The 25,705-nt window shown below is 36.5% G+C and overlaps 1 protein-coding gene across 1 annotated transcript; it reads right to left on the bottom strand.

Moving 5' to 3' along the window:
* Positions 1–193: 193 nt before the first annotated feature.
* LOC129739901 (nuclear factor 1) lies at positions 194–23,235 on the bottom strand. The gene is made up of 8 exons (XM_055731444.1): positions 22,572–23,235; positions 20,048–20,099; positions 19,352–19,513; positions 9,311–9,502; positions 9,058–9,235; positions 951–957; positions 269–405; positions 194–225 (listed from the first exon to the last, which is right to left on the bottom strand). The coding sequence occupies exons 1-8, from the start codon at positions 22,595–22,597 to the stop codon at positions 194–196; spliced, it is 786 nt and encodes a 261-aa protein (XP_055587419.1). The 5' UTR covers positions 22,598–23,235.
* Between the last annotated feature and the right edge of the window lie 2,470 nt (positions 23,236–25,705).

The raw sequence follows: 25,705 nt of genomic DNA, 5'->3' as shown, positions 1-25,705 counted from the left end.
CCAAGCTCTGTTGAACAGTGGAATACCTGTCGCCAATCTGAAAAGAGAAACCTTCTCCAAAACTGAAAGAAAATGCCCGAAACAAAACCTCAGATATTTATAAATCCGCATATAAAAACCATCTTCATAGTCTTCGGTCTCTTTGAAAACACTAAATTCAGAATAGAAATGTAGGTCCTTAGCTTAACAACTTTCATAAGAGAACAAAATAGTGCATTAACGTGGCTGAAAATAGAAGAAAAAAGAAAGAAAAAAACAAACAAATCACCTTGAGTGATGCTCCAAAGTTCGGATGACGTGAACACTCCTGTCGGTGCGATGAAATCGTAGGAGAAAGCCTTACTACTCCCTTTTGAAAATTTCCGTGTAGAATTGTGCGTCTTTTCTCCCTGGTTTTCTTCATCGCTTTATGGATGTATTGTAATGTTGATGGTTGGGTAACATTCGGATCAAAATTACCAGAAAGCAAATAAAGTTTGCAAAATAGAAGAATTGAGAAGAGAAAGAAAAACAGCAAAAATAAAAACATGGTCAAATTGTATGTTTCCAATACATTTGGTTAGAGTGTAGAAATCTGATCAAATTCTATAAACTACCACAAGAACACAAAGCTGGAGGAGTTTTGAACTGAAAGTGTAACACTCTTAGCTACGTCTAAAGAGTGGCATGTCAGATCAATGTATTATAGTGGAGATTCAAGACGGTGTGATCAATCGGTATTCATTGATTGGTGAACTAAATTATCATTTCAAAGAATCAAACACAGAAACAAAAATCGCGAACATGATGTTTGTTGTAAGATATAAAAAAAATAATAATGATATTCTGCAGCCAAAAAGTAAGTTAAATTTTGTTTACTAACTATAGCAAAGAAAATCTGGCAGATAAGGTGTATTTTTTGTGCAAAGTGTACAATTTTGTGTGAATCGAGGAAGAGCAAGGGAACTTACCTGAAACCTGTTCGAAAAGAAAAGCAAAAAGAGTATTTTATATTGACTGCCTTTCTTAATGGATCAGTTTTTTGCGATTCAAAAGATCAGTATGGTTCAAGATTTTGATAAAAAATTTAAAAAGTAAAAACTTCAAATTTACTAATGTTTGAAAAGAAATTTCAAGAAAAACGTCAGAAACTTCTACTTGAAAGAACTGTGTTCAAATTGAAATAAGTACCGACAACTGGGGCATCATGCAACACTTCTCAACTTCAATGGCTTCTAGAATCTTAATGTCCACAGAAAATCATACCGCTTTTACATCAAAAGTTTTAAGGTTGATGAGACATTAAATTGACGTAATCAGACAAATTATTGGTCTCCCCTGTTTTTTTAATCAGAAAAACTTGCGATTCTCACCCTACTAAGAAAAAGGTATCGGTTGCAACAAACTTTGTTTTTAATGAAAAGTTTTTGATATATTTACGCATTAATACGCATAATCAAAATGAGGTAGCCTGCCTGTCTCCACGTTGCAAAGGACCGAGTAACCTCAACTATTCAATCAAGGTGAAAGTGTGTAACAAGTTCAATCTTGACACGTACAGCAGTGATGGTGGTAGCTTCACAGAGGAAAAAAATTCACAGTTTGAATCAATCATTGTGGAATTTCAAACAAAAAGTTACAGAAAGTACCTATCCATAATAGTGATTCTAGACTTGTTCAAGGATTCATAGTTTTTCACCTGATAACTTAATCGAAAACCTCATATATTGATAACGTAGTCGAGTTTTCGAATGAAAAGCTTCATCGCCTGAGAAAATCTTTACAAGATTATGTTTCCAGTATTTCAACAAGTTTTGAATAGACTTCGAGTTAGTTTTTGAAAATCTTCAATCTCACACCTGAATTTAACCCGATACGAACGCCAAGCAGAGAAAGAGTTAAACAAATTTAACCTCATCGTTCTGCCTGAAACACGATCTCTTGTTTTCTTATCTTCCGATCGTTCATCCAAAACACTGACCTTTCTTAACATTTTTTTTCGAATCTCATGCTTCAACAAAATCCTCCGTGTTTATCAATTTAGCAAACATTTTTGCTCATCATAATGTTTTGTAGGAACTGCTGTACATAAGAAAGGAAAGAATAAAACCGAATCGATAAATTTTTCTCACATTTCAAGCACTTTACAAACAATACCCGAAAGTGGGCACTTTTCAAATGTCCAAAACGACTCGGGAACAATACCGCCTCAGGTTTTGTTTTCAAAGACGAAAGAAAAATACACCAAACAAATCAACCAATTTTCGAGTGGATGCTTCTCTTCTCACCTCAGCACAGTCTACAGAGGGACAATCCCGAAATCGATGGAACGGATCGATACCATCATCATCGGCCTACGGAAGGTGTAGGAACCGGTCAGACAGAAGTAGCATCTCTCACATCGGCAAACAAAAGCAGTACGTGGAGCGCTATTTTCTTAATGATTTCCTTTGTAGACAGCACAAAAACCGAACTCAAACAGAGGGCCAAACAATCAACTGAAGCCTTCGATCAAATGTAGTCCAGGGAGTAAAAAGGAATACAGTCAAGGGGGAAAAATCTGTTCAGTGCTTTTTCACTCTGAAACAGTGGATGGCAGAAATGATATTTCAATTAACGGTCAGGTATGGTCAAAGTTCAGAAGAAAATCTTGTGTGGATCAAATGGATCAAAAAATCTGTTTGAAAAATAATGGCTTTGCATACATTTTCACTTTAAGTATTGCTCCATTTATGAAAATGCTGCCATATAAAAATTTTACCATTCATGAAGTAGTAAAGCCCACTGTTTTCACAAATCCGCTGTAAAATGCTCAACTGTTCAACTGCCATCATGGAAATTGGCCCGACCCTAAAACTTGTAAACCGATCCGGGAGCAAAAATCGTCAAATCATGCCGGCCGATGAGCCTACAAATAAAAACAATCCAAAACACACCAATGATACCCTGTACTTTTGGGCTTTACTTCTTGTGCGCCGACACGATTCAAATGGATCAGCCTAAAAGGATCTGAAATAAAAACCGAAAACAAAAACTAGAGACCGGCCAAAAGCTCAGACAATCAGATGATGATGATGATGATGATTTAATAGAATTGTATTAGATCACTATCGTAGAAAACGGGGCAACTCCATCAGCGGATGAGTTTCATCCATCGTAGCAGGCCGTTTCAATGCTTTCCCAAACCGATACATTTAACCAGCAATTCCGGCCTACTGGGGCGATGACTGACCATTTCCGACTAAGTAAAAGTATCATGGGGGTCGAGTTTATTTGTATTCCGAGCGCATCTTCTACATTCTATATTGAAGGATATGGAGAATTTTACCCAGTGAACATTCACATAGATATATCCTCAAACAGAAATCAATTCCTGACCTGGCAGTTATGATGAGGATTTTCTTACTTTTGTTCATGCCTAAACAAAGAATCGTTTTCAAAATCTGCTGATCGGAAATACGAATATGCAAATTTGCATCAATTTTAGTTAGATATGAGAAGATAACTACCGAAGAATTCAGAAAATTTTGATAAATGTGTAAGTATTTAGCTATTAACGGAAATTCAAATTTTTCTTAAATTCTTATTGGTAATGTGAATTAAAAGATGTTTTGATGTTCAAAAGAAAGATAAAAAAAAATATGTCTTATTATTGTGAATGAAAAGATTCCTAAAAATTCTGTGATTTCAATGAAGTACCTAGTTTAAAAAATCACCCATAAAACGGTTTTGAATGACAGTTTCTATTTTAATCGAATTTACAATACAATTAGCGACGCTTCATTTCCACAAAGTAGAAAAGCTGCTCACCGGTAAAATAAACAAAATACGGTGGTAAAATCCTGTGCAAAATAATTGGACTGCTTGTTGAGAGATATTTTGAAAAATATCGTAATGGACAGCAAAACGAACTCTTCAGCCGTCACCTGGTAGGTTTCCTATCAGAAACTTTTCGTTGACAAGTCTCGCCTGCATTTTCCGGAGATAAACAAGAATAAAAAATTGAAAAATTTAATGTCTAATACATAAAGAGGCTAACGATCTGCGGAAACTGCAAATTACTTATTCTTTCATAACGATTGCCAGGATGAATGGCCAAAAATACAAGGTACAAGACTGCCTCCAAATGCGACCGTTTTCTCTGCAAAGCTCTTCAATAGGTCCCACAAAGTTTTTACTCTGTTTAAGTTGCATCTGGAAACGTGCCATTACGCAAAAACGGTGGTGGAGTGATAAAAAGTCAAATATGTTGATTTTGTGCCGAAGGAGGACAATAGGCTAAATTTGTTACAACTTTGACCAAATTCAAAATTTCGAGTTCAAATTCAGGAAACAGCAAACGTAATCAAAAATTGCATTGATTTGAAAAAAGGGTGGTTGATAGTATGCATTATAGATGCCGCACGTGTTGCCCAAAAATTAAAGTCGAAAATTTTTGTCATCGGACGCTATCTCTAAGGCGGCATCCATAAATTACGTAACGCAAAAAATGCACTTTTTTGACCCCCTCCCCCCCGTATGTCACAAATCGTAACGCTTCGACATACCCCCCTATAAAAATTACGTAACGCTGACAATTACCCCCCCCCCCCTCCCATTATCTATGATTTTAAACACTCATTTTCGAAGGTAAAAAATATAACATTTTTTTTAACGATCTTTAAAACAGAATTAGTATACATCCAAATCGCTTCTTAGTACTCATCGATGATAACTCTCTGATAAAATAAATTAAATATCTTATTACGAGTTGCTCTGTGCTTGTTAACTGGTGATCAAGCATGGAAAAAATCGGATCGAAGTACATTCAATCTGCAATCCGTGGTGAACTCATTCAATTCTAACTGCCAATCGAAGCAATAGGGAAAGGAAAAAGTTCACACACCAGAATGAACACTCACGATTGCAATCCCGAATGAATGAACTTTTAATGTGTTCGGGTGAACGAAACGAAGCCCGAAACATTCGCCGCGTTCAATTGGATCGTTTTTTATTTTCACCACGACGTTCGCAAATGATTGTCGAAACACAATCGCCAAACGATTGTAAGATTGCATTCGCGAATGTTTCCGTAACCGATAAAGGATTGCGCCATCAGGTGCTTGTTTTTCGGCTTATTTTATGCGTGTTTTAGCCCCCGCGCTCGCTGATGGTTTGTTTTCTCATGATGTTATTTCAATTTATGTTCGAATAGGAACATTCAACATATAATTAGCGAAAGTGTGGACTTTTGCACATTGCGTAGAAAACTAAACTGACAATGGGGGGTTTGAAAATAGGAGGCAAGGACGTCGGCCTGGTGTCGATCAAAGCCGTCGATATTGTTTCAGTCGAATAAACGTCGTCTTAGCTAATGATTTTCCGGTGCGGAATTCGCTTTTATGTCCCAATGGGATACGAACCCGAAACATACGTATTAGGCTTAGCATTTTTATAGTTATTTCAATTAACAATAAAAATTTAAAAAAAATTTCGAGCCAATACCTCACAATTTTTTATTTCCTTCCGAAAACCAATTCGAACAAAACAAAACGCCTTCAAGTAGGCAAGCACGTAATCGCCTAGATGTAGGCAAATATTTGAGTGCTATGTCGGCTTACAATATTTATGTGTGGGATTTTATAACTTTTATGTGACGCATATAAAAGTAATAATTTTGTATTCTGTATTCTTGTAATCTCAACATAATTAAATGATTATTTGGCAATTTTGGCTAAAAAAATGTCCCAGTAGCCAAAAGCTAAATCCCTAGGCTTCGTAAACAAGAGTGGACATTTTCAAACCCCCCTTTGTCAGTTTAGTTATCTACGCAATGTGCAAAAGTGCTGAATGTTCTTATTCGAACATAAATTAAAATAACATCATGAGAAAACAAACCATCAACGAGCGCGGGGGCTAAAACACGCACAAAATTAGCCGAAAAACAAGCACCTGATGGTGCAATCCTTTACCGGTTACAGAAACATTCGCGAATGCAATCGTGCAATCGTTTGGCGATTGTGTTTCGACAATTATTTGCGAATCAATTCACCCAACGAACGTCGTGGTGAAAATAAAAAACGATCCAGTTAACTGCGGCGAACGTTTCGGTCATCGGTTCGTTCACCCGAACGTATTTAAAAGTTCATTCATTCGGATTGCCAATCCGACCAATCAGCGGTCGTCTGTTCACGCTCGCATCGCCGATGCTATCATCGTGAACGGAGCGGTGATTGAGAATCATTAGCGTTCATGCTGGTGAACGAATTTTTCCATCCTTGCTGGTGATCTACCTTGTTTACTTTATTTTGTTCAAGCAGCATAACTTGTTATGCAAAATATACTCTACTTAGTAATATTCGTCGGAATAATCAAAATAGCTGATCGGAATAATCAAAATCAATTGAGAAAAAATAGTAAAATTTCCGTCTAAAAATTGGATTGAGTTCTTGGGGGTTAATGTATCTAATATTCGGTTTTCCAACGGTTATTTCACGGATATCCAATACACGTTTAGTCTGTCTTAGAATCTTTAAATAGGAATGGTTATAACCAGTTTCAATTTTGTTAAAGCTTACAAATTTCAAGCTGATTTTGGTTTGCTTATCATTCAGCAAAAATAGATTATATTAAAAAAGCTGCGATTAAACTGAATTTTTTTAGGAAAAAAATCGTTACGTAACGATGGGCATACCTCCCCCCTCCCCTATGTCACAATTCGTAACGCTAGAACTTACTCCCTCCCCCCTAGGAGCGTTACGTAATTTATGGATGCCCCCTAAAACAACTTGAGAGAACATGACCAAAATTTGCATATGTAAACATTACATTACCAGGTAACATCGCTCAAAATTTCTTAAATTTTCATCCATGCATTCAAGAGTTATTCACAAAACAAAGTGTTGCCGTTTTTTTTTCGAATAAAATTTAAAGTTTGTAATCTAAAGTTTCTAAGCTCCAAAAGTTACAAAAAAAGAACAATACATGAGCCCGTAGATGATCTAGAAGCATTTTCGTGCGACGAATTTAAAAGTGATTTTTTAAAGTTAAAGGAGACTTGATCCTTAATTAAGGGTACCCTGAACCTAGGCAAAAATCTAGCTAAATCCGAAGATAAAAGGCCTGTTGATTGTTTTTTGACAAATCAGTTCTCATATTACAATTTGTAAGTATTATCCGGAGAAAACTCTGAAAGTTTGTCTACTAACCTAAAGTGACTTTAAGGCGCAATTTTCTAGTATTTAGATAAATACAGTATTTTTAGTCATATTTAATAAATAATTACTGGATAAACATTAGTTATTGGACAAATATTAATAATTACGTGATAATCAAAGTTCGCGGTCCAGAGAAAAACAACTTCCTGGATTCTAGGGATCACCCATAACATACATTTTGGAAAACTTTTTTTTTTTGGCATTATGAAGTTAGCTCTAACGATTGATATATTAGAGTAAATAATTTTATTATAATTTTTTCATGTTGAAATGTTTTAAAGTGATAAAATAACTTGAGAATATTTTTTTTTTAATTTGCTAAGATACCAACATTGATGTTTTGTTCTTTTTGGTACATTTTTCTATAACTGTTGATATTTGTAAGACATTTCGGTTTCAAGATATAGCGAAGGAATCAAGTATCCTCAAGGATCAAGTGTTCTCATTCTCCTCACAGTTAACGTTTTTAGCCATATAAGGTGTCCCATTTTGTCTAAGCACGATTTTGATACAGCTCTGCTCATTCCAGATGACGTTTGAACAGCTGATTTCTGCTCGGTGTAGTTGTTTACAGTTTAACTTAAAATTCTATGTATCCTAAGCACCATCTTTCATAATTTTTGTGAAAATGAGAAGTATTTCCCCGAAAAAGCGCAAAAATATCTTGCACAAATGGTGTACTATCCCCAACATTCCGCTGAGTCAGTTGGCGAAAATGGAAGAAGTAAACATTGGAGCGGTCTGAAATTCGATTCGGGAGAACGGAGAGGAAATCAGCTTCGTGGATAAAAAAATCAGGGTGAAAACCGGGTCCGGTGGACAAAACTTTGAACCGGAAAGTCATGCAAGCTTACGGAAGTAAGAAAATTGCCTAAGTTCAGGGTGTGGCCCAATATGTGGATCCCCTCTAAGCCCTGTCCATCGTACTAAGGTAAAATTGGGTCTGAAGACATATAAAAAGCAGAAGAAGCCTAAGCCGAGTCGAAAACAAGCTGCTCCCGTCAAACCAAGAGCTCGTAAATTATATAATCGACTGCTGTGTGGAAAATTGGTGTACGTTATCACCGACGAGGAAACCTTTTGTAAGTTTGATTACATTGATCATATTGATTTTCTCAATATTTTATTCGACTTTATTTTTTTTTATTTATGAAGTCACAGGAGCCTTTGGATTATTGTAAGTGCAAAAATATTCAATTTTGAATTAAAAATGGTTAACCAAAGGTTTTCAGTTTATAATGCCAAACGATTTTTTATATTTCAAATTATGTTAGTGATATATTCAGGTTTTTATAATATTATCTTACATTCTTTAGGTTCGAAAGAAAAATACAAATTTGCGAAAAACTTGAGAAAATGGACAAAAACAACAACTTAGAAGCTTGTTTTCTCGAAATAAACTTTTATGCACTTAAACTCCTTTGGTACCAAGGGCCTCATATGGAAAATAGCGCAACACGAATACTTTAAAGCATGTTTTCTAGAAAAAAGCTGCGCTTATACCCTCTTGGTTCAAAGGACCTCATAGAATGTAGTTGAAAGATGACCAACCAACAATACAATACAAGTGCAAAGTTTAGGCGATCCTCTCCATATTACTAGTTCAAAGCTTTCAATGCCAGTAATTGCTTTATCTCTTCAAACCGGATTGACATGTTTCGAACACCATCAATCAGGCAATTTATTTTGTCACCATGGTGTCAAAACATTATTGGGACTATGCGTTTCGGAAAATCAATGTTTTCACCCAACGATAACATTTTGATTTTTGACTTAATTATATGAACAAAATCGTTGAGTAGTCGTTGGTAGTAATTTTCCTGCCACCTTTAGTTTATAGATGCAGAGAGCGATATTCTTTGATCTTAGCAGTAATACTCACTTTTTATGAAATTGGCCAAATACAGATCCAGCTCCTTAATTAATACTTGTATATGGTAAGGATTAATGCACAAACTGGGACTGGTGCAGAAACATGCTTTCTCGAGCCGTTCCCCGTCGGTACTTTCAAGTGGGATAGCCTTGAACAGGATCACCATAACCAAATCCAGACGCCATACCTGTTCGAAAGAAATCGAATGTCTCTGTTAGAAAAAAATCCTTCCAAAATGCACCACGAACGTTCGATTGATTACCTTATCTGCCTGTCTGAGGCAATCTATTCGGCGCATTTTACCCTTCTGGTCCGGATTGGATAGAATGCACATTGAGGTTTTCTTTTTCGAGATGCAGTGGACAAAATTTTCCCGGCTGTCGTGGTTGATGTCCTTGCGCAGCTTTCCGAGCAGACGGGCGGCCCACTTTTGCTTCGTTTCCGGATTTTCGTTCTGCTCCCCACCACGAACATTTCGACCCAGCAGTAGATGTTGAGTAGCGGCCAGTAGTATCGAGCGGCAGCCAGAAGTAAATCGGATAAGAAGAAAAAATGAATGTGATATATGAAACTTCCGCTTGCACCACACTGACCAGTCCACACATAAATGAATGCAAATTGGCTTTCGAGTGGAGAAAATCCGGTATCGGAAATGCGTACGTGTTGGAAATGCATTAGGGGGAAACGTATAGCATCCGATTTACATCCATGTACATGACGATGATTATTCCTGCGAAATTTGTGGTTCAAGAGTCATATCAAGTCTATAAGAAGTGGGTAACTACTTACAATTATACCAAATATCCAAACAATTCAATTCGTAAATTTTACTAAACTATAGATAGTGTATTGAAACGCGCACTCAATCATCGATTTTGAATCCTCCTGCAGTAAAAAGTGAAACGTTTGATGGTTCTTCAATAAATTATTCATAATTTCAACTGTTATTGTCATTCATGACCATACACAGCATCCCTTTCCCATATCTTGTCAGTCAATCATCTAAATCCTGCTTCGAAAAATTTAAATATCACAATGAAGAGTCACATCAGTGCAAATCAAACGTTTAGAGAATCCTGCCTTCACATCTTTGCTACTACATTCATCTTTTGCAGCATCCGATAGACAGCCAATTTCCACATCGTCTCCCACAACGCTAAACCCGGAAAAGACAGATATTCTCTGGAGTATTTCGTTACGCAAAAATGACTACATTTGCAACGCGTCCTACAATTACTGTGGGACGGATGGCCCCGGGCTAGTCGGCACGTGGCGTCAGGTTTCTCGTCGGATTCCCTCGTTTGTTTGACGCGACCAGGCTTCAATTCAATGCAATCCCCGCAACCGTTTCGTGGCAGAGGGTGGAAAATTATCCGGTGATTAGCGATTGTTGTATTGAATTAATTTTCGGTATTTTTATTATCTACACAATATCTGCGGCTGGTGAAACGCTTCAACGAGTCGGTCGCTTGCTCGCACATAATACAGATAAGGTGATTATCTTGTTATTGTTTGGGTTAGCATTAATATTTCATATGTTTTCATCGGGTAGGTAGCTGGTGTTCATCTTGCTTCATCTGTAAAGCGGGGAGATAACATCAAAGGTATCATATTTGGGATTATCGTAAACAACGAACGGATCAAACCAGAAAGGATTCTTCGAACTAAGCTAAATAATGAAATTCAATTCTTGTGGGAGATGGACGGTTTTTAGTTGGTTGGAAACCTCAACAAGAGCAAAATATCGCAAAGAAGATGGAGCGCATTGCAGCTAGCAATAGCTGGAAGTTTTGGCGGTTTTGAACTTAAAAACATCATAAATTAGAAATGAACTATAAAATCTAGGTATAGAAGGATTTTTTTTTTGTTTAAGCGCACTCTTAAAAGTCAAAAATTTGAACCAAAAACATCGTTTTTTATAGGATCAAGACTGGAAAAAGTTCGATTACAAAAATCCGGAAATTTTGCGCTTTTCATATATTTATTATACTAGACGGAGTACTGATTGGGATACTGCAACATTCCCGGCCGACTGGATGCAGAGTATCCTCGTAAAGGTCCCGAAGAAAGGAGACCTGACAGAGTGCGGTAACTGGCGTGGCATAACTTTGATCTGTACAACCCTCAAAGTACTCTGCAAAGTGATTCTGAACAGGATCCAGGAGAAAATCGACGCTACACTCCGACGGCAACAAGCTGGATTCCAACCTTACGATCATGCGTGGACCACATCACAACGCTACGAATAATACTGGAACAAATCAACGAATTCCAGGACTCTGTTCTGCTGGTGTTCGTTGATTTCGAAAAAGCATTTGACCGACTGAACCACGAAAACATCTGGGCTGCTCTTAGACGACGAGAGGTCCCAGAGAAACTAGTCCATCTCATCGAAGCACAGTACGAGGCATTTTCGTGCAAGGTCTTACACGACGGTATCTTGTCCGAACCAATCCCGGTAACTGCTGGAGTGAGACAGGGATGTATTTTGTCACCGCTGCTTTTTCTCATCGTAATGAATGAGATCTTGACTGGATCGATTAACTGTAGACCAAACCGAGGATTGCCGTGGAATCCTTCAGCAATTGAGCAACTGAACGACCTTGACCTGGCAGACGATATTGTTTTGCTCGCCCAAACACACCAAGCCATGCAGAGCAAACTCGACGACCTCACCGAAAGCTCCAAGGCAGCAGGTCTCAATATCAATGTCGGAAAGACCAAGTCGATGGAAATCAACACAGAAAATCGTTCCAATTTCGTGGTAGCTGGACAACAGGTTGAGACAGTGGAGTGCTTCCAGTATCTTGGTAGCCAGATTACGCCTGATGGAGGTACCAAGAAGGACATCGAAACTCGGATCAGAAAAGCCCGGTTTGCGTTTGCGAATCTTCGGAACATCTGGCGCTCACGCCAGATCTCTCTACGAACTTCAACTCAAACGTCAAATCCGTATAGCTGTACGGGTGTGAAACTTGGTGCACATACGCGGTGACGACGCAAAAACTGCAAGTTTTTGTGAATCGCTGCCTGCGGAACATCATCCGCGCTTGGTGGCCTGGCAACTGGATCTCAAACTTTGAACTTCATCGCCGGGTCATCAAAAGGCGCTAGAAATCGATATTCAGGAACGTAAGTGGAGATGGATTGGGCACACGCTGCGAAGAGATGAAAACGAGATTTGCAGAGAGGCGCTTGACTGGAATCCAGAAGGGCATCGAAGAAGAGGCAGGCCCAAAAGCTCGTGGCGGCGAAGTCTAGCCGCTGAAATCCGCACAGTTGACGAGAACCTTGGATGGCAGCAAGTGAAGACGCTGGCTCCGGATCGCCAGCAGTGGAGATCTTTTATCTCAGCCCTATGCGTCGGTCAATCGGCGCCGGACCCTTAGGTAGGTAGGTAAACGGAGTATAATCCTAACCTGTGAAGTGCGTAATTTACATTAACTTGGTTACATTTACCATCAACACTTCATGAAGGCCAATTAATCCGGCAAGAGTTCGACATTAATTTTTGTTTACTCTTCAGGAAACTCTGGAGAAAAGTACTATTAAACTGGTTTATGAATGCAGTTTATAAAGGGGTTTGCAGCTTCAATTATTAAACTAGGATTTTTCTGTTTGTGTACCTAAGCTTTATTTTATAGAAAAACAATCTTGGACATCCTACATGCACATTTTTTATTGAATTGATTGCTTTGATTCAGTAGAATTATTCAACCAAGTAGGCTCACAACACACAACTTTTTTTTGTTATTTTCCAGATTTATGCCGGAGTTCAACAAATTCACAACACACTTTTGATAATCGCATCAGGTCATTAATTTTTAGTTCAGAAAAATATTACAGTTGTTATTAATAATAAAAAATGTTAACACCAGTCGTTCATCCAAGCGTATCGAGTGGATATTTCTAATGTAACAGAATATACAGGGAATTGAAAATTTAGTCAGTGAGTACATAATTAATTTTGTCCAGTACCTGCTGTACCACATAAAACACATTTAAAAAAAAATCAACGCTGATAAGAAACACACTCTACCTGTAGGAGAAATTTTTCAAGTATACAAAAATTTAAAGATTTATTTTTTCATATGCTCGTACATTTTGCGCCAAAAATTTTTAAAAATTATCAAAAGTGTTTTGGAAGTTCCAAAATCTACTAGATTCCCATGGTGTTGTGTAGGGCACATATAAAAACTATCAACAAAATAAGCACTTCTGCAGTAAAAAATATTTGTGAAACATTCCTAGACAAAAAAACCGTGACTTGAATTAGTTGATGCCTCAAGATAAGAAACATCAACGGAGCAAATTATCATACAAACGCTAACCAAATACTGTGGCGAAATATGTATGTATCCGATAAGTTGCTAAAATTTACAGTTCCGCGAACATTTTCGAAAGCTCCTCAATATGACGCACTGAATCGTCGTGGTCCTGGCTGCTCGGAAGCATGTAAATTTTCTCGCTGCTGTTTAATTGAAAAATAAACGTTTCTTTTTGAAGCCGGTAATGCAATTATCCATCCCTTAGAGTAGCGTGCGTACAGTCAGTGGTTGGTTAGGGTACGAAATTTCGACGAGCCTCGCAAAACACAGTCTGCATCCATATTGAACAACAGACCGGCAACCCTCCATTAGTCTTTGATAACTTCATTACCATCGCCTATGATCCCGAACATCGCCAGTGGCAGGTCAGTCACTTTTTCTTCACCATAGGTTGAAGTGGTGTGAAAATGTAACACCCTATTAGCTCGATTTTTATCACAATTGCATGAAACTTGACACCTTCTCTAGTCCAACTCAGTCATTTCGGGTGCAAAATTTGTTGAACCAAGAATCAAACCATTTGTCGGATAATTTGAGATGGTATCATATGTCTTCTGGATGGGTAATGTGAAGCTGGCCGACGGCGTTTCTGGAAGGAAGCACACAGGTCGGTGCAAATGATTCTCGAATAGAACGTCTACCATTACAGTCAGTTTGAGGGGAATGTTGCAGATGGGCTAAGTAATTGAATAATTGGCGCTATCAATCGAGAAAATATCGTTTGTAGTCAAACAAACTAAGCATACCCCCAAAGAAGTTGAGACTTCTGACAAAAGTGGCTCTCGACAAGATGATAATGACGATGTATGCATCAAAGGTTTGTTGTTCTTGATAGCAGAAATAATCGATTGTTTAGAAGACTGTTATACGCTATCACGATTATCGTAGATTGATACAGAAAAGTTTTAACCAAAAATTACACGTTGTTTGGACTGACCATGTGTCAGCTGATGGTAGAAAAACTAAAAAAATGTTTTTTTTTTTCAGCTCAATCGGACTTGATTTAGGGGTGCCTAAAAGCGATCATAGTTTCGATTTTTTACCCTCAAAAATCACTTTTGATTTTGGTATCAAATGTTCCAGTTTTCCATTTTGTACGGAAATTTGTATGGAAAAAGATTTTTTTAGAAATTCAGATAAGCTTAGGCTTGCCAGCTGATTTTCAAAAAAAACGGGACATTTTGAGAAAAAAAAAAGCGGGACACAGCCGAAAAAAGCGGGACATTTAAAAATTTGCTTTGAAAAGTCATGAAATGTATGTACACATATGTATGTTATTTTTTTTGTACCGTGCTTTTTTGGGTATAAATTCTATTGATCAATAATGGAATCATAGCTCAGTTGATATAACATCAGTTTTCCAAGTCAACGTCTATGATTTCAAATCCAGGAGAAAACATCCAACAAAGTTGAATCTTTTCAATGCCCTTCCGTTGGTAGAAAAGTACGAATGACGCAAAGACCTCAAAATAACATTGATAAAAACGAAAATTAAACTAATGGTGTAAACATTTTCAGAAATAAAAGCGATTTTTTTTGTTGATGTTGATATTTTATTTATTCTTACCATAAATACTTGCAATTACCATGTCATGACTAAACAAATAATTGAATGAGGCTCTCATTAGGCAATTCAGCTTACATTTATAATAAATAAATCAATTTTGTTTGAACATATTTAATTCATATGTAAAATATAGGTATTCACTGATTTTTTATGGAATGTTCTTGAGCTTGAAAATACTGGTTTTTGAAATGAGTATTAGTATATGTATTAGCATAAATTTTTTTCCACTGAAAAAGTCTCATAAGCATCGTTTCAAGATTGAGAAGAACTCAAACTTATGAAAGTCAAATGAATCATTCAAGTGCGAAATCAGTGTGTCATTATTTAGTAAATATGATCTATATTGTAATATTTTTCTGAATACTGAAAAGCTATAAGTTTCGTCTTGCAACAAGTTGCAAAAAGTGTTTTTTTCAGCACGAATTGTTCATTTATCCAACGAGAGTTGCCGAGTTGGATAATTACGTCGAGTGCTAAAAGAATCGAGTTTTGCAATGAGTTGCATACACAATTTTATGCAAATTCGAAAATTTCCCTTAAGAATTCTTTTATTAACCAACAAGAAGCGCATCTCAACAAATACAATATGTGGTCGACCATGCCAACGAGTGAAAACCTTTGATCAAGTAGGTCGTAGAGTATACTTTTCGACACTGAATTTAGTGCTTAAATGTAGCACATTTTGATACTGTTTTCAATGTCCAAATTTTCACTTTTCAAAACAGAATTGTATAATCGTTATTCTGAATAAAAAAAATGTTTTTAAACACTGATTTACATCTGATTTCCACCAGTTTCAAAAATAGAATAATATTGTAAGTCATATGGCGTTTCGCTTTCAACTTTAAATGCAGTTTTGCATACAACTATAAATGCAATGTAAATGCAATTAATCGATTGAAATCTGACATTGTTATGAATTGCATTAAAAATTTAAAAAAAATATCCAAAGAAGTAAGGAATCAAAGAAAAAGCAAGCATCTTATTTGTGTGATGTGCAGTTTTGATAAAGCAATTAAAATAACGTTAACAAACTTGTTTTTTAATTAAATTTGAAAACTTCTTTGAAAAAAAGCGGGACATTTCGAGTAAAAAGCGGGGCGGCGCACAGTGGTTCAAATCCCCAAAAAGCCGGAAAAAAGCCCATTTTTCAAGTCAGCAACAACCAAATTTTTTATATTGGAATCGAATCTCCAATATTCTAGGAACGTTATGATGTATTCAGATATTTTTTAGGACCTTTTATACACCTTCTATGAAACAAACATGAACGACAACTTTAACACAAGAATTAAAAATAGGATTTTTTATTCTCAACCCAAAACAACTTAAAAAAGCATATAAATCTTTAAAAATTTATAAATGTTTATACCGAAGTGATGTTTTATAATCTTATTCACAGTTTGGAGATAAAAAAGTTCCTTAAAATCATGAGCTAATAAAGTTTCGCTTGATTGAAAACCCAAAATTAGATGATACAAAATTTTCGATTTACCCTATTTATTTTTCGGAAGCAAAAATAAAGCTTGCGCTGCCGATCGCTGTGGTAAATTACACACCGTTGGATAGTACGTAGTCTCATCGAAAACATAACTTAAAATCAGCTGCTAGTTTTTGCTATATTTTGGATACGATATCATTGATTGGAACGCTGTTTGGTTTAAAAATGCAAATTTTAAAATATTTATACAGAGTAAACCAAGCATTGTTTGCTTCGATACATATGCAAATTCACCTTAAAACATCAGTTTTAATATTTGTCCAACCAACCTACAGGAATTTAGGAGCCCATACTTAATTTTAACAAAAATATTCATTATTAATTGAAAAATATTCAATTTCTCAGTATAAAGCTCAAACCCCGTTTTAGCAATTATTGAAAAAAATAACAAATTTTGAAAAAAATCTTAGTTATTATTTTTTCCAACTTTTCGTCTATAATCTTTAAAAAAAAAGGTTTTTGATAATTTTTTCCCACTTTTTTTGATTTTGAACCACTGTGCGGCGGGACATTTTCCAGAAAAGCGGGACATGTCCCGCTTTTGCGGGACGGATGGCAACCCTAGATAAGCTTGAAATAAAATATTTTTAGTTATGGTTATGGGAGATTTAATATAATCTAATACAGTGAATACCTGATTTTATCACCCCCGTGGTGCATTTTAAGGTGACAAATTGGGCAAGAGGGCATTCAAACTTGATTGATTTATTCTAACATATTCATTTTAACATTTTGTTGAAGGATGTATGTTTATGGATGAACGATGCTTGGGGTGTCAAACATTGAACAGTTATTTAGCTGTCCTGGGGGAAAATTGATGTGATTTCCTTGAATACGTAAGAAGCAATCATGAAAATGATACTGGATGAGCACCAGCACTAAAAATACTAATGTGAATTTGCATCACTTTCATGACAAATGTTTAGACCATCGCTATCTATCATTTTTGTTGTTTCATAAAGCTTCAGTTTTCATCATTACCGAAGTTAAATAAAAAAATATTGTTCCGATTTGTATACTTTTGAATATTGCATGTCTGCCATGTAATTTTTATTTTTTTTGCAGTGCCGAGTCATATTTCAGATTTCTTTAGAATGGGAATATCAGCTAAAACTGACAATTTTAGATCCAGAATCAGCAACGTCAAACGCCGAATGATTTGTGCAAATTACAAATGATAAGTAATGATTTCAGTGAAGCACGGATGATAGAAAACATATCAAATTAGGCTTATGATTCAAATATCGTAGTAGATGATTTTACCTTCTTACAAAGTTTTATGGTAATTGCTTAAAAAAACTCAATTCCAAAAAAAAACCTCACTTGTTTGAAATAAATAAGGTGACAAAATCGATCATTATTTTTTTTATTCAAAAAAGGCGATAAAATCGGGGAGCATACATATATACATAAAGTCAAGTCAACTCATATTGTTCGACATAATCATATTTATGTTTGTAAGCTTTTTTAAAATAAAGTTTACGATGATGGATTAACGTTCAAACTGTTATATACCTTAGAAGGCAGAGTATCATCAGAGTATTGTTCGTTATGTAACTCTTGATCTAATCCACATAAGAATTTCGTAGATTCATAAATAACTCGGATGAGTTTTTACAATAGTCTTTAAGCGATATCTTAATGTTACATTTTGAGAGTAAAATTTTGGAAGGACTCAAATCATAGATTAATTCGATATTTCATATAAAAGCACAAAAATTGATCTATTTTGAAAAAAAAAATCACCCTCAGAGCCAAAGGGGTATAAGTGACAAAATGGTCGATTTGTAGTAAATGATGCCAAACGATTCTTCATATTTAATACTACATTTGATGATTTTTTCGAATTTTTATATTTTTATTTACATACTTTCACATTCGAAAGAAAAATGTAAATTCTTAAAAAATATATGGAAAGTTGCCAAACACAATAATTTAAAAGCGTGCTTTCTCGAAACAAGCATTTATGCACTTATACCACAGAGAACAGACGTACAAGCTCGAACAAAAAATCTTCAAAAAAGTGTGTAAAATTTCAAATGCCGACATCCAAAAAATACGTTGAAAATTAACTTGAAACAGTGCCATCTATTGCGCCGCTCAAAAGTTACAGATCAAATATTCAGGTACCCAGTTTTCGAAAAGGCGTAATTGTTAATAAACTCATCAATAATTAAACTAATGCCGCTCTTAAATAGACGGGTTCGATTTATTGCTGGAAAAGTTTCTTTCGACTGGACAGAATTTCACTGCCTTTATTTTTGCACTGATGAGGCAATTAAAATAACTAAGAGTTTTTGAATAAATTGTTGCACTTCCTGACCGGTTATCGTCAGACGGAAGACAGTCTGCTATATCCATTCAATTAGGAACATTTTTGACGATCAGTATTATCCATCAGAACTGATTATAGACATCTCAAAGCGGGCTACTTTCAAGTATCACTTTTGCATCCCATTGTTCAAAATTCAGTACCTCTACCTTGAAGGAAATAGCGATCTACTTCAATGATATTTTTCCATTATGCAATGTGACGAAAGTGTTACGAAACATCAAAGGGAAACATGAAAAACAGTTCATACGACCTGTTCAAAACTGACTAAAATTTTGGCTTTGACAGTTCTCTTTGGTGTGTTTGGAGACATCTGGTGGCCCAGCCAAAAAACAGAAATTGGTTAAAAACGGTCGTTGTAAATTTTAAACAACTTTCGTGGGCTAGCTTGTACGTCTGTTCTCTGTGCTTATACCCCTTTGGCTCCAAGGACCTCATATGATGACAGTTCTTTTTGTAATTTCTTCAATTTACTTCCATAATCTTATTAGGAATGTCATGTTGAAGATTAGTGTGGAAAAATATGTTTTGTAAAAATTAATACTAACTACCATTATACTCGCTAAATTACCAACCTGAAAATCTCTCTTGCATTTATTTTCCTCATTGTGGGTCATTTTCTTTTCATGCTTCTTGAGGTAGCGTCTTTTGGCCGCCTGGAGGTTGAACCAGGTGTAGCTGAAGGACTTGACGTATGGAAGGAGAGCCTCGATAAATGGATGAAAATCCTCCTGCTGCTGCTCAGCATCATCCGGATCGTCGAGAAAACAAGACAGAACACAAGGAATGAGCTCAATACAAATTCGATTAAAATGGCAATGGATTGCAAAATGGAATAAAACGGTGTTCATTTGTCAGTGGCATGCAATTGATTGAGTTCGCATTCAAGCTTCCTGAGAATGCGAGCTGCTTCATTCAATTTGCATTCCATCACTCTCGTAGCAAACTGCATTATTGGCAGCATTCTTTTTTCCTGCATCTTCTCTGTCTCTATTGGAATGAAAAATTTAGATTCAAATTACCAGGGTGTATGCTATTTATGATTTTGATGTGGCCAATTGGATTTTGGTTGCTTTTGCGATCAACGGATGCCAGATAATAAATTTTGAATCGAATTTCCTGGAAGAAGGGAACAAACCGATCAGCAATCAAACCCTACTAGATGGAATGCAGTGTAAAGAACTTGAAGTGGGGATAAAAAGGGGTTGGCAAATAAAGATTTATCTAGTAAAGAGAGTCTCAAATGGGTGTTTTCGTATTATTTGTCTTACCTGTGACAGGTAGGGGCCCTTGATTGAGGGCTTGGATTCCATGATATACTTCCTGTCGGGCGGAATATTTTCCCAACCACATTGCAAAATGGGAACGGAAGAACAATAAGCATCGGATGAAACGAGAAGAGCAAAAGTAAACACCGGTAAGTAAGTTTGCTTAGCGATCTTTGCTGATTCCGTCCACTGGGGAGGGGTTTTTGTTTGTCAATACTGGTTCTTTGTTGTATGATTTCTGCCAAGCGTTGATGAGATTTATATTTTTCTGCAAATCGATCGTTGTTGACCGCTTCCAAACAATATTTGCATAACTGTGGCAATTCCAGTCTTTTTTTTTCTATCTCCATTCCCTCAAACGAAAGTTTGTCCGTCTTGCTTAAGTCATACATATTCCACAAATTCCGCATGACATGCAAAATTTAGCTCTGTTAATACATGATACAATATTCAAGAACAGCCAAAATATCAACATCGGCGGGGCCAATTCAACAGCTGATTCATGACGAGGTACCCCGGCCAATTGGCACATGAACACTGTATGCACGCGTCAAATAGTTTAAGAATCCAGAACATTTTCCTCAGGACCTAGCCAAATCACTTTCATTCATCACATTCTTCGTTCTCTGGCCACCGTCCCAAGCCTCGTTCGTCAAACTTCTCTGGCTGCCTCCCAGGTTTATTCATTCATTCATGATAACAATTTTTGGCAAAGTTCTAAAATAGTACTACGGTTTTTGCTACTACTACAACTTGAACTCGGTGCCAGACATTTTGTTTTATTTTGGCGCTGAAATTCTAGACAAGTGTGACTACCGGACGAATAGTGCCAGTGCCAGTGTGACGACAACAACCCGGTGAAGGGTTCAGGTAAAAATGCTTGAGCCATACCGACGCAGCGTGATGAGCAAGAGAAAGAGCGAAAGTGTCTATTTGTAGCGAGCCAAAGTTGAATTCGGCACTTGGTACAGCCAGCATCCAAATCTAATACATAAAACCAAACCAAGTTGGGGGGTTTTAAGCTAAGTAGAGGATGGGAATTGAGATGAGATACAAATAGGTAGCTACAGAGCAAACACTACTTTATGCCAACTAGACCAAAGAAGTGTGAATGTCTGAGCCAGTTCAGCAAACCATGTCGCATCATCTTGATGTTAAGGTTATGCGAACCTTAGGGCTTTCTGTATATTCAAAAGTTTGAGCTATTTAAGGCGCTGAATCTTTAAATGGCAGAAGACATGTATTCAGTTATTAAAATTAGTTTAATATTTTTACTATAATTCAATATTTAAAAAAAAATCGTATGTATTTAGACTAGATCATCAGGAATATAAAAAAATACAAGTCTTGTTGCGGCAGGATTTTTTTTTTCAAAGAAGTTATAAAAGCGATCTGTTTTCCAGTCGGAGAACTGGTCAAATTGCCTTTTCTCCAGATTTGATAAAAATGTTGCACATCTCTGATTCGGCAAGCAAATCTGAAAAAATCTATCGTGCTACGATGACTTATACTTAAATTCTTCAGGGTTTCGAACATTTGTGAAAACGGTTTTAAATACCAATTTATATGAAAAACCATTGAAATTTCATGATTGAGTTTCTTGTTTTAGATTTAAGTAGATAGTTGGCAAGTTCGTTGCTTCCTGAGCCGATGTCCGTGAGTTCGAGCCCAAGAGTAAACATCGATCACAGTTGTACCGGATAAGTTTTACAATGACTATCCGCCAACTGCATCGTTGATATAAGTTGAGATTTACATGAAGATGTTAAAACGACTATAATCGAAACAAAAAAAATTGACTTAAAATCACTTCCAATTTGAAAAGAATGTTTTTGACGGATTATCAACAACCAGTTTAATCCGCACAACCTTAACCATGGGCCGTGTCCAACCGGCAGCATCCTCAACAATCCATGATTTTTCGAAACTTTGCTGCTTCACGTTTACCTCCTGGCTCTTCATTATTTGTGCTTTCTATCTCTACATTTGTTGGCTCGCAGAAAGCGTCTTTTAGAAAATTCTTGGCACGAAACACCGAATTTCGTGTGTTTGGATACAACATGTTGATTTTCATTCATATGCATTCGGTTAAAAAAAAAACATGAGATGTCTAGAGATTAACCGGTTGCGTGAATACATTTTGCTTGAAAACAATCGATCGAAAATTTATATCTAACATAGTTTTTGAAAGTAGATAATAATCGATCATAAAACGTGTTCGTATGCTAGGACTCGCTCTCTGACGGAAAAAGCGCATGGTCGCATCGTTACTTTTTTTTTGTATTTTGTGCACACTGCACAGACAGCATCGACCCGACAAAGTGGGCGCTGAAACGTTTGTTGGGGTGGAAAAAAGGCAGTATGCGCAAAAGAGAGAGAGGCAAAAATCTGGGCCTCTTTCGTAATCACACACAGTAAGCTGCGATGAATTTTCATCCTGGTTCACAACATTCGCAATTCACTCGCCCCTTGGCAGGATGTTGTTGATAAGAACTGATAAAGCAATGTTGAAATGAGCCTTCCCTACCCTTCATCTCCGCCACATGCACACATCTTCTCAGGAATTGGTGTACCAACGGCAGGAAGTTACTCGATACTCGACACTATAAATCAGCCACCGACACCACCAGGGGATCAATTGCAGAACAAAAAACTGGGGGAAAATCCTTGAAAACTAGGATTTTTCATTCACACTTTCCTACGCAACACAGAAACGAGGTTTCCCAAACAGTTTTCAAACTTATTACACAAAACTACAGAAACGACAAATCAGAATTCTACGGAAACTAAAAAACCTCACAGTCTAGACACATTAATCACAGCACACATTGGATGAACACCATCGGGGTAGGCGATTATTGGTTCGTTTTGCAATGTGCCTTCTTCTTCCTACTATTATTCCTCTTATTACTAACGCGCTGACAAATAGATCATGCGAAAGGCAATTTTCTGCCCCCGAGACACCAAATTTTAAATCAAATTTCACGACAAATTCTAGTCTATAAAATAAAACCGACAAACAACCACAAACTGTACACGTTTGCTTATAATCACAGCCTGCTTTTCCAGTGCTCTTAACAATTTTCCCTATATTTTACAGAGTAGAGATAGATGGAAGGGAAATTATATCAAAATAAATAACCGAACGAGGAAAAGTGGTGCGTGTAGTTCTGAGAGTGTGTTGCAGTGTAGTGAAAAAAGCAGATCAGCAGAACGATGCAACGGGGAAAGATGATGTCTGCAGGCTAAGGTTGAGGATGCTGGGGTAGCAAACATGTCGGCGAAAATGCAGCAGCTGGCGAACGGGAAATCGGCCGATGGCAGGAAAAACTCGCCCTTCAAACAGAATAGCAAATGGATGTGGTTTTCGAATGACACGTTTATCTAGGTGCATTTGGTGGAGGCGCGCGGTCGTTTGTCTCTAAACCAGAGTCATCTGTGATAAATATCGCTGATGAAGCAATGGTTTCGCGGGATTCCAATAAGAAATCTACAAAAATGTATAAGGTACACCGGGATAAGTGGAGACGGTTTTCGTATAGTTCAACTTTTAAAAATCATTGAAAAATCAGCAGTGGATCAGTTTTGATAAAATCGCATTCAATGTGATGCAGAACATGTTGTTTATAAATTCTGATGGGATGAGCTTGATAGACGAAAAGCGAAAAAAGTTATCACGTAAATTGTTATGGTCTGTTGGTGTCTTCACTTACCCTGCCTTATGGGGTAAGTGAGGACGGTAGATTTTCCCTTTGGTTTCTCAGGGAATATTCAACAAATTTGTGTTTTTTTTTGGTGAATACGTTAATTTATTGTTCGAACCGTACAAAATTTTGAAAAAAGTTCATGGTACTATTAGTAAGGCATCTTTCAATGATTATTGTGTGTAATTTATTCTATGTAAATAAAAAAATAAAATGTGTGTAATTTATGTTGCAACACACGAGATCCGATTTTATCGAAAATAGGGGAGATGGGGGCATAATGGCCACCTTAAGGAAAACGGTTATTTAACCATAGAAAATAGCTATAATATGGAGATTACATTATTGTTTCGTATTCAGACACTTGAAAAGCCTATTCCCTAACGGGATGAAACGTGAAAAACTAGATGAAAACGTTAAAAAATGCATTTTAAAAAATTTTGCCAAAAGCTGAAAACCAGCCACTGTGGAGGCATAATGAGAACCCCCCCTGAGGCAGTATGAGCACCATTAATCAGAGCAAGATGTGCGTTTTTGCCGGGGAATCTAGCAGCGAATTCAATTCGATGAAGTCAGGTGAGTCGTAGATTCATCAAACAAAGCAATAACAAAATAATCTAGGTCTGTTTGTAGAATACAAACAATTCACGCACGCTCATACATTAAGTGCTTTGTTCGGAGGATGATGCTACTAGCCGTATAATGTAACAATAAAAAAATCGATCATGAATTGTGAATGGAAAAAAATCACCTCGAACAGAAATCTAACTCTAGTCTTTTGATTACCTCTCCGACACCTTACCAATAGGCTAAATCGTCGGATGAAAACTAGTCAAGGTGTGGCGCTATAAATCAATTTTAATTCGCTGCTAGATTCTACGGCAGAAAATGCTCATTATGCCTCGATAATATGGTGCTCTATATGCCCCTTGTCAACAAATTTAAGTATAAACGTGTTTTAAAATTGATAAAAGTGAAAAATCAAAAATTTTATGATGGTAAAAATTGAGAAACAATGTGTACATCATGTTGCAGTGCGTACATTGTAGATCAAGGTTATTTTAAGATCATAAGAGCTTATTTCGTGGTGCTCAAAAATTATAATATTTTCGTAACTTGAGAACCAAGCTAGTTTTTTTTAAATATCTCTGTAAAGATGATAAGGAGATTCCTTTTTTGTGAAAAATTAATACTAGAGGAAGTACGAAACAAATCCTCATGAAAATGTATTTAAGAAAATACGTACTTTCGTAGAAAAGCGTAGTGCTCATTATGCCCTGGGTGCTCGTTATGCCCTCATCTCCCCTATATACTTATTCCAGAAAAAACAAGTACTTTTTCCAACTTTTCATGATCTGAATGCTAAATAAAGCTAAATTGTACTGAATGAAGGAGAGAAAATTGAAAAAAATGTGTAAACATCAAGTATGCATAAAGCCGTCCCCACTTACCCCAGGTAGGGTTTTGAGACAACATTTTAGATTTTTGAAAAAAAAACTCTTTTTTATTATTTTTGAATCGTCATTTCTTTTCCTAACTGGTTGTTTCGAATGTAAGGATTGTTTCAATGTAGAGTTTTTCGTCAAGAGCCGGCTAGTTTAAGAGAAATTTGCGATTGAAAAAGATGCACATCAACTCCACATCGTAGTTAAAAATAGAAAATTAACAAAGAGTCACCGTATAGATTCGCTACTGTCGGAACCGTACTCTTTTACAGTTATTGGATAGATTACAAGTAAATTTAACATTCTACATTAAAAATTTGAAAAAATTGTTTACAGTATTGTTTTAATCGCCACCGTCCCCACTTACCCCGCGTCCCACTTACCCCGGTGTATCTTTTTTTTTTGTAATAAAACTGTTTGTTTACATTTTGGTCCATACGACGTAATGAGCTCAGGCGAGATATGATGGAAAATCTAAATCTTCAGTAGATAAAAGTTAACAAAATATTATT

Source organism: Uranotaenia lowii, chromosome 1, assembly GCF_029784155.1.
Source record: "Uranotaenia lowii strain MFRU-FL chromosome 1, ASM2978415v1, whole genome shotgun sequence".
Classification (NCBI taxonomy): domain Eukaryota; kingdom Metazoa; phylum Arthropoda; class Insecta; order Diptera; family Culicidae; genus Uranotaenia; species Uranotaenia lowii.
The sequence above is the reverse complement of the archived record's forward strand: the minus strand, read 5'-3'. Positions and strand labels throughout refer to the sequence as shown.

Coding starts and splice junctions, on each gene's coding strand:
- LOC129739901 (XM_055731444.1), bottom strand. CDS start 22,597: ATGTGTGCATGTGGCGGAGATGAAGG. Junction 9,236..9,310: donor GCCTCAGACAGGCAGATAAG/GTAATCAATCGA, acceptor TCTTTCGAACAG/GTATGGCGTCTGGATTTGGT. Junction 226..268: donor ACTTTGGAGCATCACTCAAG/GTGATTTGTTTG, acceptor TTCTATTTTCAG/CCACGTTAATGCACTATTTT.